The sequence below is a fragment of the Mastomys coucha genome, unplaced genomic scaffold (assembly GCF_008632895.1).
Source record: "Mastomys coucha isolate ucsf_1 unplaced genomic scaffold, UCSF_Mcou_1 pScaffold18, whole genome shotgun sequence".
Classification (NCBI taxonomy): Eukaryota; Metazoa; Chordata; class Mammalia; order Rodentia; family Muridae; genus Mastomys; species Mastomys coucha.
In genome coordinates this window covers 97,733,637-97,748,443 of record NW_022196900.1, presented here as the reverse complement: position 1 = coordinate 97,748,443, position 14,807 = coordinate 97,733,637, and the positions used below count along the sequence as shown (strand labels likewise).

Sequence of the window (14,807 nt, the reverse complement as noted above, 5' to 3'; positions counted from 1 at the left end):
AAAAAAAAAAAAAAAAAAAAGCACCTGCAGTTAGATCACAACAGTCAGGAATTCTCCAGTTAAGCGAGATCATTTAAGTAGATTATTACATAATATTATGAGATGTTGAATATATGTCTAAGAACTGTCTCTTAAAAGTTAAGAGCTTGGATGGGCTGGAGTGATGGCTCAGTGGTTAAGAGCACTGGCTGTTCTTCCAGAGGTCCCAGGTTCACTTCCTAGCACCTACACAGAGGTTCAGAACCACCTGTAACTCAGCTCCACAGGATCCAACACATGCTTCTGGCCTCAGTAGACCCCAGGCACACATGTGGTACACAGACATATATGCAGGCAGAAGACACACACACACACACCAAACAAACAAAAAGTGTGTGTTTGGAGCTTAGAGGCTGGAGGCTCAGCACAGCAGGTAAGGGCATTCACTGCCCTTACAGAGGACCCAGGTTCTGATCCTGTAAGTCCAGTTCCAGAGGATCCAATGCCATCCTCTGGCTTCCAAAGGCACCCTCCACATACGTGGTGCACATACATACACTGAAGGCAAACACATATACATATAAATATAAAAATAATAAACATCTTTTCTAAATTAAGAGCTTTCCAGAAACTGTGGTGTACAATTTTTTTGTTGTTGTTTTTGTTTTTCTTTTGTTTTTTTCGAGACAGCGTTTCTTTGTGTAGCCCTAGCTGTCCTGGAACTCATTCTGTAGACTAGGCTGGCCTTGAGCTCAGAAATCAGCCTGCCTCTGCCTCCCAAGTGCTGGGATTAAAGGTGTGTGCCACCACCGCCCGGCTGTGGTGTACATTTTTAATCCCAGCATTTAGGAGGGCAGAGGCAAGTGGAACAGTGTGAGTTTGTGGCCAGCCAGGCAAGCATATTGAAACCCTGTCTCATAAAAAGATAAATAAACAGGCTGGAGAGGTGGCTCAGCGGTTGAGAACACTGACTGCTCTTCCAAAGGTCCTGAGTTCAATTCCCAGCAACCACATGTTGGCTCACAACCATCTGTAAAGAGATCGATGCCCTCTACTGGTGTGTCTGAAGACAGCAACAGTGTACTCATATACATGAAATAAATAAATCTTTAAAAAAAAAAAGATAAATAAATATAGGTGAAGAGCTTTACTCCAACGTAAGTACACGTCAGTATACACTGTGCACATCTGTAATATGGGCACACTAAGACTGAACCCTAATCTGAAGGATGGTAATGATGTGCCAATACAGGCTCACCAGCTGCAGCAAGGCACCACCATGGTGAGTGGGAAGTGCTATGAAAGAAGGAGGCTGTTTCTGTGCAGGGCACAGGTAGATGGCAAATCCAATGCCTAACACTACTGCCTGGGAACCTAAAATCCCTCTAAAAACAGAACATTATGCCAGGCTATAACTCCTGTACTCAGAGAACTGACATGTAGGATCATGAGTTCAGTTCAGCCCAGGCTATCTACAAAGTACGTGTGTATATGTAGTATATCTTAAAAAGTAAACACTCAAGCCGAGCGGTGGTAGCGCACGCCCATGCCTTTAATCCCGGCACTTGGGAGGCAGAGGCAGGTGGATTTCTGAGTTCTAGGCCAGCCTGGTCTACAGAGTGAGTTCCAGGACAGCCAAGGCTACACAGAGAAACCCTGTCTTGAAAAAAACAAACAAACAAACAAACAAACAAAAACAAAACAAAAAGTAAATACTCGCACGGCATGGCATGGTAGTTGCATGTTTTAATCCCAGCACTCAGGAGGCAGAGGCAAGTGGATCTTTGAGTTTGAGACCAGCATGATTTTCAAAGCGAGTTCCAAGACAGCCAGAACTATATAAAGAAAGTGTGTGTGTGTGTTTTTAAATTCATGCTTCTAGAACAATCTATTTTTTCTAAAAATATTCATTCTATTGAATAATTTCATTAAAGTCATACTTTGTTTGCTTTTGCTTTTTTGTTTTTTGAGACAGGGCTTCTCTGTGTAGTCCTGGCTGTCTTGGAACTCACTCTGTCCACCAGATTGTCCTTGAACTCAGAGATCTGTCTGCCTCGAGGGATGGGATTAAAGCCATGAACGATGTAAAGCCATCTCTCATTTATGTTTAAGAATATATTAAAATATCTCCATTATCCCTACTTCCTGCTTCATAAAAAAATTATTTAAAAAAAATGAAGGTGATGAGCAGCTGAGTAAGGACACTGAGAGTCAACCTCTGGTGGCTACGCACATGCACTCACACACCCACACCAACAAGTCCATACAACACACATACATACACACACACACATACTAGGCCTACTACTGTCTGTAACTCCAGTTCTAGAGATCTAATGCCCTCTTCTGACCTCCACAAGCACCAGGCACTTTACATGGAGCATAAGTATATAGGCAGGCAAACACTCATACACAAGATACTAAATTAGTATTCTAGCTGCTCATAAACTTAACTAAGACAGGAAGAAAAATATGTTAATTTATCTAATACAAAATTCAAATTTTATAAACACAATGTCTTTAAGGGAGAAAAGAAAGGAGGAGTCTAAAACTAAATTGCACAATAAAAATGAACATAGCCAGGGCTCTGTGGTTAAGAGCTCTTGCTGTTCTTTCAGAAGACTGAGTTCAAGCTCAGCTCTCACATGGGAAGTTCACAGATCCTGTAACTCAAGATCCAATGAATCTGATGCCTTCTACTGGCCTCCATAGGGACCTGCACACATGCAACATACACATACACGGACACAGACAGACAGACGGACACACGGACATACACACACACACACACTCCTCTTTAAAGCACGTGTACCTTTGATAAGCCGATACCACTGTTTGCAGACCAGAGCTGCGGTTTTGTGTTCCTGGTACGGTGAAAGGAAGGACAGAATATACTCCAAAACCTCTTCCGGCAGCTCAGACATGGACCTATTATGTCTCGTCTCCTCAACCTCCAGCACTGGGTGGGGGTCCTCATCTTGCTCCATTGTCCCTTCCAGTGCAGTTTCTTCTTGGTCCACAGCCATGAAACTGTCATCTTCACTGTCCGAGGAGCTGGCCATGACACACACTTGAAGCTCTAGTGGGTAAGAAGTAGACATTAGTGCACAACTCTCAGAGCACCTGAGCTGCTAATGGTCTCCTTCCCACATCGTGAAATTGCTCCAGCACTTTCCCATACTAACTGGATCCATATTAATCTGATAGGCAGGGTTCAAACGCCAAGCCCATCACACACCACCTAGAATGGCACACAAGGCCCAGTATAACCTTAAAAAAGGAAAACTGTGAAGTAGGAAAGAAGGCTCAGTAGTTAAGAGCACTTGCTCTTCTAAAGGGCCCAGGTTTGGTTTCCAGCACCATAGTTGCTCACTATAGCCTCAACTCTTATTTCCAGGGGACCAAGCACCATCCTCTGGCCTCTATGGGAACTGCACATGTGTGGTAGGTAAATACTTGTACTGGCTAGTTTTGTGTGTCAATTTGACACAGGCTGGAGTTATCACAGAAGGGAGCTTCAGTTGGGGAAGTGCCTCCATGAGGTCCAGCTGTGGGGCATTTTCTCAATTAGTGATCAAGTGGGTAGGGCCCCTTGTGGGTGGTGCCATCCCTGGGCTGGAGGTCTTGGGTTCTATAAGAGAGCAGGCTGAGCAAGCCAGGAGAAGCAAGCCAGCAAAGAACATCTCTCCATGGCCTCTGCATCAGCTCCTGCTTCCTGACCTGCTTGAGTTCCAGTCCTGACTTCCTCTGGTGATCAACAGCCATGTGGAAGTGTAAGCTGAATAAACCCTTTCCTCCCCAACTTGCTTTCATGGTCATGATGTTTGTGCAGGAATAGAAACCCTGACTAAGACAACACTAAAACACATTAAAAACAAAGCACTTGGGAGGCAGAGGCAGACTGTCTTTAAAGTCACACTGATCCTCCTGCCTCAGCTTCCCAAGTGTTAGGATTATAAAATGTGAGCCACCATGCTGTCTGGATTTGCTTTACTCCCTCCTTCCCTGTGGACGGAAGCCCTGCCTTGCATACACACTGCTTTGTAGGAACCCAATGTCTTTTGAGCATATTCCCCCATCTTCCCCTAGTAATCAACTCTCCCTCCTCTCAGGCCCTGGCTCTCCTACAGTTTTACTTCTGCTTCCATTTCTGCATACACATAAGACTCCCTTCTCTCACTTACTGAGTTAACATTAACCTTATTCTGCAAACTCACTAAAGAAAAAAGTCCAAGAAAAAGACCTGTTGAGTAGGCCACTGTTCGAATCTAATTACAACAGTCAGCCAGCCACAGTACAGTACTGACCAATGAGCTAGCTTCAAACAACTGAATTGGAGGAGGCCATGGAGGTCACTGTCATTACTATTTCCCACGCTGAGTACATCATCTAGTTCAATAAAACAATTTACATCCTTCCAAACCTTCTAACAGCACAGTCAGCAAATCTGAGCAATGGCCCTCACACAGTAGGTAAGCCCTAAGGAGCTTCACTGTCTCATGGCCCACAGAAACGCCAGCCCCATGCTTCTAAGGGTATACTCGCTGGCTCAGCCCTGGACACCAGGGTGGTAGATGCCTTTCCTTGGCAACTGTATGTGTGGCACCAGTTCACACAACTTCCTTTTCTCTTCTACAATCAGGTACTCAGAGCTCCTGACACATGGAGGCATTTTGATGCTCTCAAGTTTTGGAATTTTTGTTTTGGTTTGGCTTTCATTTTGTTTTCTTTTGGCTTAAAGCATTTTCCACATAACCACATTAACTCCAGGAACGAGGTTTTCATGAAGCTGTTTAAAAAGACAAGTTCTCATCCTCACCTGTGTCAGACCTCTTCATTCCCCAAAGTGATGGGTCTTTTGGGAAAACTACAGTTGGAAGTCAATTCAGTAGAACTAGAATGTGAAGACAGGCTGTTTAGCTGGGCCTCTTTACATTCTGGGGGGGGGGGGGGGGGGAATCCTGATGAGCACCAGGTCTCCAGACACGTCTCCCCAGAGCACTTATGTGTTGAGCTCACCTCATAACAGAGACGGAATCAAAACGCAGCAGAGATGCCTGAAAGCCACTGAGTGCCAAAACTAAAAGCTTTTATGTTTCTTTGAGTTGCCAAGTTTTGGGGGTTTTGTTTGTTTTTTAAAGAGGGGAGCAGAAAGAGTGGGGTGTTTGCTTTTTTGTTTGAGAATGCCACAGTTTTGTTTGCCAGGAGGTCACTGACTGACCACACTAGCTACATCACTGAGATGCAGCTTCAGTGAGAGACTCTTTCAAAAAATGCAGTTGAGCCGGGCGGCGGTGGTGCACGCCTTTAATCCCAGCGCTTGGAGGCAGAGGCAGGCAGATTTCAGCCTGGTCTACAAAGTGAGTTCCAGGACAGCCAGGGCTACACGGAGAAACCCTGTCTCGAAAAACCAAAAAAAAAAAAAATACAGTTGAAGGGAAGGTGAAATGGATCAGTGGGCAGAAGACACTTTACCCCAAACCTGATCCCCTCAGTTCAGTCCCCAGAACCCACATGGTAGCAGGAAAAAGCCAGTTCCCACAAGTTTCTCTTCTGTCTCCACACATGCACAAAGAACATGCACACATTCAGACAGACAGAAACAAAATTGAAATTCATCTGATTCTCTTAAATAAAATGCTGGTGAAGACTTAGAACAGAATCTAGCTTGCTCTTCAGAATCTCAAAAAGATATTTATCCGAATCACACAGATGCTGGTGTAAGCTCAGGAAGTCTCCACCTCAGAGGGCCCAGTATGAGCTAAAGACAACACAGCTCCTGAAAATACAAAAACTGCTGGACAAGAGATCTATACACAGTCATAACAGATTATACTAAGCCTTAAAATATACTGCTGCTATCATCACATCATCATCACCATTATCATTATCTTTGTACCAAGTCAAATGAAAAGTTACAGAAACTGGAAAACTTATAGAAGAAATTATTTTACTCCTCTTATGCAGTCAACAAGTAACAATGTAACATGTATATGGACTAAAACACTGTGTTCAGGGCCAGTGAGATGGTAAGAGCTCTTGCCATACAAACAAGACAACCTGCGTTTCATCTCTGAGTGCTACAGTGGAAGGCAAAAGCCAAACTCTCAAAAGTTGCCCTGTGACACCCACTGCGGTGGGCACACACTGAGACACACACAAATTAAATTGTTGCAATCCTATGTTTGGATCTCACAGAAGGTTAAAAAGAGAGAGAGAGAGAGAGAGAGAGAGAGAGAGAGAGAGAATGATTCTGCCTGGCAATCCCAGCCTTGGGAGGCAGAGGCAGGCGGATTTCTGAGTTCGAGGCCAGCCTGGTCTACAGAGTGAGTTCCAGGACAGCCAGGGCTACACAGAGAAACCCTGTCTCAAGCAAAACAAAACAAAACAAACCCCAGTACCATACAAGTGAGCAACAGCACAGGCAGTGTGTGGTTAAACTATGGTGCTGTCAAGCTTGAGCAGCTCTGGTTGGAAGGAAGGAGCTCGCCCACTGTGCTAAGATGCTGGAGGGATGTGCTGGACCCCACTCTGCTGACTAGGGTGCCAAACGGGATGCTGGGAATGGGAGGGTTTTAAACTACTAATTTTTAAACTGGTAATCTGCCAGTTAGAAAAACTACACTAGAGAAAAGGGTAAAATCCACTAGGCACTCAAATAGATGTTTTGACCACACGCATGATGTTAAAATATCTTATCTATAGTAACAGAAGCTCATAATTGGGAGACTCTTCTCCTGGCAGCCAATGATTTAACCAAAAAAAAAAAAAAAAAAAGTCTAGGAATAGAATGTTTTGGCCTTAATACTCCGTACAGTTGCTATTAGCAAACTGAGTTCCTCTGACACACCACCGGGTGGCTTCTATAAAGCATCCCATATTTAATAACAGATGTCAGCAGGAACATTTTTTTTTAGTGGTTAACATGTCTATTACTCAATTAGGATTCCCTTTAATAAAATAGGAAATAAAGTATGCCCTCATGTTACCCATCAGCATTCTCTTTTGTTTGTTTGGAGACAGACTCTGAACACATTCTAGGCCTAGAACTCTCTATGCAGCTTAGACTATCTTCAAACTTGTGATCCTCTTGCCCCAGACTCCAAAGTGCTACAATGTCAAGCAAAATGGCACAAGGGTCAAATCATACTTTTAAAAATACATATGTTATACCAGGCAGTGGTGGCACACGCCTTTAATCCCAGCACTTAGGAGGCAGAGGCAGGCGGATTTCTGAGTTCAAGGCCAGCCTGGTATACAGAGTGAGTTCCAGGATAGCCAGGGCTACACAGAGAAACCCTGTCTGGGGGGGGCGTGGGGGACACATGTTATGTGAATGGATATTTTCTCTACAAGGTATGTCTATGTACCACATGTGTGCCTGGTGCCTCTGGAGGTCAGAAGAGAGAGTTAGATCCCTTGGAACAGACTGTGTGAGCTGCCTGCCATGTGGGTATTAAGATTAGAACCTGGGCCCTCTGGAAGAGCAGCCACTGCTCTTAACCACAGAGCTATCTCTCTAGTCTCAAATCACAGCATTCTTTACAATGGTCAATACTCAATACAAGTACCTTAGGACTTACAAGGGGCTATAGAAACAGGCCAGCCGCAAGGCCACCCACTCTCCTTGTCTGGATGTAGCAGTCAAAGGATTTGCTACCACTCCGTATATAGTTTGGTTAAGAAAAGGGCACTGGTTTCAACAAGTGATGACACTCTACGTTCCAAACCATGCATTCTACACTCAACTTTCTGTGCTTTGCAGAAAACTCACAATTAAATTGTAATGCTTACAGGTCTGTTTTTTGAGACCTATTATTCGTCTCCCTTATGCAGTGCTGGGGACTGAACTGGGATCTGGTACATGCTACGAAACCACCACCAAGTAAGCCACATCTTCAGCCAAAACTGGGGACACTGGCTCTCTCCACAGGTCTCATATAACCTAAGTCAGTCTTGAACCCATGATCCTCTGGACTTAGCCTCCAGAGGGTTGTGATTACAGGCCTGTTCCCCCACACCAGAGAGCCAAACTTGAATTTGGTTTTAGTTGAATTTTGGTTTAGTTGATGGTGGAGGTGCACACAGGCAAAGGACAGCAGCCCTTCCCCCTCCAGAAGGCTGAGCTCAGGCCGCCAGGGTTGTGTGGCAGACACCTTTACCCAAGTAGCCATCACTGACTGAATTTCTGTACCTAAGAAAACATGGCTGGGAATAAAGTCCTTACTGATGAGGTTCTGGTAATGACTAGTTGTAAAGTACAGCCTTGAAATTCTGAATGCTAAGGATTCCTGTGTGAATGTGATAATTGTGAGATATATAGTTGGCCTTTCTTCTGTTTCCTGGCATAAAACTTCTAAAAACAGGAGAATTTCCAAAGTAGAATCCTTCTGTACTAATGAGTTAACTGACAACTGGCAGCCCTAGGACCTTCAGGATTGGGACTGATCACAGGAAAGATTAAGGCATGATTAAAAAGTCAGACTATGCCGGGCAGTGGTGGTGCACGCCTTTGATCCCAGCACTTGGGAGCCAGAGGCAGGTGGATTTCTGAGTTCTAGGCCAGCTTGGTTCCAGGACAGCCAAGGCTACACAGAGAAACCCTGTCTCCAAAAAAATCAAAAAAAAAAAAAAAAAAAATTCAGACTATTAGGCCAACTCTCCAATTGCTAACTTGATCGCCAATAGACAATGATTTAATCAATCAAACTCAAAAAAGCACAAGGCATGGTGTACAAGCCTGTAACCCCAGCTCTTAGAGGAAGCTGAGGCAAGAGGATCAGGAACTCAAAGTCATGCTTGTCTATAACAGAGAGTTTAAGGCCAGCCTGGGCTACGTAATACTCTGCCTAAACCACACAGAAACAAAATAAGAACTCTGGGTCTAGGGAGATTCCAGACTACTATGTATGTAGAGCATCTGGAGGTGGTGTCCTGAGGGACATGGAGATTCTGTGTCCCTTCCCACATGACTCACTGCAGGCATCCCCATTTCTCCATAGCCCGTAGCGTGAGTGTGGGTGCTTGTGTGGCTTGTGCATGCACACGGAGCCTGGAGCACCCTTCTCCTCCATCCTTCTCTGCCTCACCCCTTTGAGGCAGGGCCGCTTACTGACCCTGGAGCTAGTGTTTCTGACTAGGCTGGCGGTCAGCCAGCTCCAAGCAGTCCTCCTGTCAGGCTTGTGTGGGCCACACAGTTTGCAGGTCTCCATGGCGCAGCAGTCACCTGGCACCCCAGCACTCCAGTGGCATCTTTTATAATACAGTAGTAAATGTGGTGTTTAGAACAAAGTAACACATGTAGTGTGTGTGGAGGTTCTGTGGCCCAAAGAGGAAGTCATGAGACAGCAGACTTTCTGCTGGCATCTGGAGTGGGGTCATTCTGACAGTGCTGAGCCCTCAACCTTGGTATTTGAAACTACCTCCACATAGTGTCAGAATTAAATGCATTACTGAACTAGAAGACACCTAATTGGTGTATTCTGCTGCTTGGTTAGCAGGGAGAGGAGATGGACTCCTATAATCTCAGCAGTATAGAAGCCATGACAAGAGATGTTGAGTTCTAGGCCAGTCTGGGGGATACACAGCAAGTATAAAGCCAGCCTAAGTTACTTGAGAAAAATCTCGAAACAAAAAATAAAATTATCAGACAGTATTTACCATGCTGTGCCCAGGGGCTTACCCACAGTGAGATCAGTGGCCTTTCCCAGATTTCACTTCAGCCACTGGGCTCCTGTCCCTCAGACATTCTCAGACCTCTCTGGACCTCTGGCCTCTGTTCTCACTGGCCATCCGTGTATCTGAACCATCCCTCTCTACTTGGGTGTGTGGGAGGAGTCTTGGCTAGTGGAGCTCTCCTTCTAACCTCTTAGGCAGGACAGCCATCATCTTAGGGCTATGTGAACACTTAATCGAGGTGGCCTACAAGAACAAAGACCAATCCAGACCTATCATACAGACAGCTTCTGCTTCTCATGGTCTCACGAGTTAGACTCTATACCCACTGATCACCTGCCTAATTAAAACCCACATCTCTTTCCTCATTGCTATGGTTTCTAATGAAGTGGAGAACAAGGCAATAAATAGCAGGAGAAACTAAGATGTAACACACACTGCCAGAATTGTGCTCCAAGAAAGCCTCAAGATGCAGAGTCTAGCCATGCTTTAATCCCAGCACCTGGGAGACAGAGATAGGTGAATCTCTGTCTGGTCTGCACAGTAACTCCCAAAATTGTCAGGGCTACACAGAGAGACCCTGTTTCAAACAAAACACAACACAACCAACAAAAAAATACCATGTCCAGCCAGTGGCTCATGCTGTAATCCCCAGGTCCAAGGACTGCTACAAGTTCAAGGCCAGTCTTGTATACATAATGCATTCCAGCCCAGCTGAGGCTATATAGAGAGTGACACTATCTCAAAAACAAAGCTAAAGGCATCATGTCCAGATACATGGAAAGCGCCACTAGTGGAGCTCTCCTTCTAACCTCTGTCCTCAATGTTGTGTCACCCCATAGTATATTCCCCAGGTGGGAAAGTAGGAATGACTATAGATTGAAATGGGACAGGGTTTAGTTCAGTGGTTAAACACTTCCCTACCATATTGAAGACCCCGAATTCAATCCTAAGCAGCTAAGAAAATTAGAACAAAACCAGAAAATGCTCACAACAGGAGAGACTCTAGATAAACAGAGTGCATCAGCGAGGGTTGTACTAGCAAACAAGTAGGCAGAAGCACCCCAAGTTCTTTCTGGACTTTGTGGTTTTCTTTTTCAGTGCTGGGGAATCAGTCTTGAACATACTATGCTACAAAAGCTATCACTGAGTAATACAGCCCAGAGCAGCCAAACCTCCTGTTTCAGCCACTGAGTGCTCCGATTCCATTCATGTGAAGCATTGTTCTCAAATGACTCTGTGAAACTAACTAACTGAATTGGCACGTGGAAAATATAGTTTGCTCTCTCCCTTCTCTCAGTTGTTCCAACAACACTGATCAGAAAGGAGTTTCCCAGACACTCCTCCCGGACAGGATGGAAAGGGTGGGGATGAGACAGGGTTTATCTGTATAGCCTTGCCTGTCCTAGAACACACTCTCTAGTCCAGGCTGGCCTCCAACTCACAGCAATCCTTCTGCCTCAACTCATGACTGCTGGTATTAGAAACATGAGATGCCAGCCATACATGGTGGCATGCACCTTTAATCCCAGGGAAGCAGAGGCAGATGGATCTCCATGAATCTGAGACCAGCCTGATCTACATAGAGAGTTCTAGGACAGTCAAAAATACAGGCACTTGGGAGGCAGAGGCAGGCGGATTTCTGAGTTCCAGGCCAGCCTGGTCTACAGAGTGAGTTCCAGGACAGCCAGGACTACACAGAGAAAACCTGTCTCAAAAAAAAAAAAAAAAAAAAAAATCAGGCCTGGGCTACATAATAGATGGCCTCTGGCCCACACTGAGCAAAAGCATGAGACTCTGTCTCAAATAAACAACTCCCCAAACCCTTGTTCTTTAAACCCAAGGCCATTAGCATGACATGTTATTAAAAGATCTATTTTTATTATGTGTCTGTGCAGGACCTAGGGCAGGTGCCTGAGGAGGTCAGAGGCCAAGATGCTGGGCTGGAGTGACAGGTGGTTGTGAGCTGGCCCATGTGGGTGGTGGGAGCCAAACCCCGGGCCTCTGTAAGAACTCTTAACTGCCACATCACCTCTCCAGCTCCGACATGTTTCTTGCTTTTATTATTTGGGGGTGGGGAGTGGATTTACAGGGGGACTGAAGATTAAGCTTATGTTTGCTAGACAATACTGTATCACTGAGCTAGAACCTCAGAGAGTTAAAGCCTTGTTTACTTAGGTTTAGTACTTATATGAAGCAGTGTGTGTCAGCCACTGTTTGGGTGGAGGGACCAAGCCTAGTAAGTCTCTTCACTGCTGAACCACTTCTTCAGTCTCACCTCCCCTACCCCCTTTAAACTTCTTGTAATGAACTATACCGCTCCATACCATTCTGAAGTACACAGTTTGGAGGCATTAAGTCCTTTTGCTCACTGTGCACAGTACCCATCTCAGACACAGTCCACATTCATCAACTGCACAGTCCCCATTCTCCCCTGCCCCAATTTGGGATACTATTCTCATATGGCTGCTACCATTCCCTGTCTGTCACTAGCGATCTGACAATCACTTGTGAATGGTTTCCTACGGTATTTTCTCTTACATACAGGCTTATCTCTCATAGCACAGCATTTCCCAGGTTCACCCATAAGTTGTTAAAATCTCAAAGTGGTGTTTTCTATTAACATTTTAAGTGTACATGCCAGGTACAGCCTGGAAATGTCCAAATTAAACCTTAGCACAATTAAGTCTCAGGAGATAGCTCAGTGGGAAAGTGTTATGTAAGCATGAAGACCTGAATTCAGACCACTACCACACAAAAATGAGGGCAGAGTAGCATGTGCCTGAGTCCCAGGACTCAGCAGGTGGATGGATCTCTGAGGCTTGCTCTACAACCAGTCTAGCCAATTTGTGACTTCAGGTTCCATCAGACACATAGACACACACATACACACACACACAAGGGAAAAGAGAGAGGAAGAAAGAGAAAAAGAGACAGGAAGAAAGAGAGCTTTTAAAAAGAGTTTTAAAAGAAACTTTATAATGAAGAGAGAAAAAAAAAAACCAATCTACCTAGGCTGCCTGCTAAGAGCATGAAGGAGCATGGGGGGATGGGGACATTACCTGCTAAGAGCATGAAGGAGCATGGGGGGATGGGGACATTACCTGCTAAGAGCATGACTTCTTTGCCCTTGTACACACTAATGGAACTACCTTAAAACTGTATATGACGATGTTGAAATGTAAAAACAGAGGTTACTGTCAAAGCTGAAAGGATAGCTCAATGGTAGAGTGGTGGAGTTGGGGCAGTGACCACAGCACAGAGAAGTCCCTGGGTTCAACTCAGAAGGAAGAGAGGGAGGGAGGCAGGGAAGAAAAACCTCTGAGTTATCTAAGCTAAGCTACAACCCAGAACAATAAAGTTTTACATAATACCTACATGTTTATCATTCACACACACACACACACACACACACACACACACACACACACACACACTGAAAACATACCATCCCAAAGTACCACACAATACTTCCACCTCCTAAAGCAAAGCATAGAATAACATTGGGAAAAATGAAGTTTTTTTTTTTTTTACAAATTAAAAGTAAAAAATGTAATATAAGAACATCCAGAATTCACAGCAAATTTGCCTTCTAATTACATAAATATGTAAGGAAATGCAAATTTCAAGCAACAGGGATTCCACCAAGTCATAATTTCTAAGATTTGCAATGTCACAGGAACAATTTCAAAAATAACATGTATTATGCACTCAATTCTAGGTGATTTTAAAATGACTTATAAATAGGTCATCTCCTTCATATAACAAACTGTCACAATACAGAATAGTGAGTGGCTGGGTATGTGGCTCAGCTGGTAGAGTGCCTGATGAGTGTGCATATACAGAATAATGAGTGGCTGGGTATGTGGCTCAGCTGGTAGAGTGCCTGATGAGTGTGCATATGCAGCCCATACCTGGATAATAAATCAGGCTTGGTAGTACACAGAGGCCTGTAATCCTAGCACCAGGGAGGTAGAGGCAATAGGATCAGAAGTCCAAGTCATCTTCTGTTACACAGTGAGTTCAAGGCCTGTGAAGATAGATATACAGTGCTGGGCATGGTGCACATATCTGTAATCCCAAGCGTAGAGAGCCAGAGACAGGAAGATAAATAACAAGTTCCAGGCCATCTTGGAATCCACTAAACTTGTCTCAGAAAAAAAGAACAAAACAAGCAAACAAACAGGGGGAAAGAGGGCTGGAGAGATGGCTCAGGACCACAATACCTGAGATGGACTCCCAGCATACACATGGCAGTTTCACAGGATCCAATGCTGCCTTCTGGCCTCCATGGGCACCAGGCTCACAAACATTCATGTAGCACAAATATACATATAGGCAAAGGACTCATACACACTAAAAAAAAAAAAAAAAAAAATTAAAGCACAAAACAGGGCTGGGCATGTAGCTGAGTGGCTAGCTGAGTGGCAGAGCATTTGCCTAGGGCTGGATAAGGCCAGGGCTGGATCCCTGGCACACACCACTACCACCACCATCGCAAAAGCCACAATTAAAACACAATGCCTCATGTACTAGTCTGTCCAAAAAATTATTTTTTTAAAAAGTGTCAGTCTGAGGTTGCCTCATTCAGAATCTTCGAAACTTTCACTGATGTGAATGCTTGCTGCCTGCACCTGTGACTCACTCAGAAAGGCTCTCCCAAGGCTTCTAGATCTCTGACAATTCAGAAACTCTAACTGGGGCATGCACGCTGTATAGGAAGCATCATGACTGTGAATGAATAAAAGGGAACTCAGACAAAGACTTTAAGAATTCCTAAGCCATTCGTGGCAATGCACACCTAGAATCCCAGCCCTAGGGAAGGCAGGAGGAGGGTGGGGAGGACCAGGGCTAGCACGAGCTATGAGCTACGTACTGACACAAGAAAGAAACAGCTGGATTCCCAGCACCTACATGATGGTTCACAAGCATCCACCACTCCAAGTGTGTGTGTAGGGGGGAGGGTCCCATGTCCTCTTCTAAACTCTGAGGACACCAAGCACATGCTGAATATACATACATGCAAGAAAAACATCCATACACATAAAATCTAAAAAAAAATTTAAAGAGCCTGGCTGTGGTGGTGCATGCCTTTAATCCCAGCACTTGGGAGCCAGAGGCAGGTGGATTTCTGAGTTCGAGGCCAGCCTGGT

At 44.8% G+C, this 14,807-nt stretch overlaps 1 protein-coding gene across 1 annotated transcript in view; it reads right to left on the bottom strand.

Moving 5' to 3' along the window:
• Window positions 1–14,807, bottom strand: part of Fbxo42 (F-box protein 42) — a 54,374-nt gene that overhangs the window by 35,897 nt on the left and 3,670 nt on the right. The window contains exon 2 of the mRNA XM_031379324.1: window positions 2,792–3,058. Within this exon, the coding sequence (XP_031235184.1) occupies window positions 2,792–3,041 (250 nt within the window). The 5' untranslated portion in view covers window positions 3,042–3,058. The remainder of the gene's footprint in view (window positions 1–2,791; window positions 3,059–14,807) is intronic.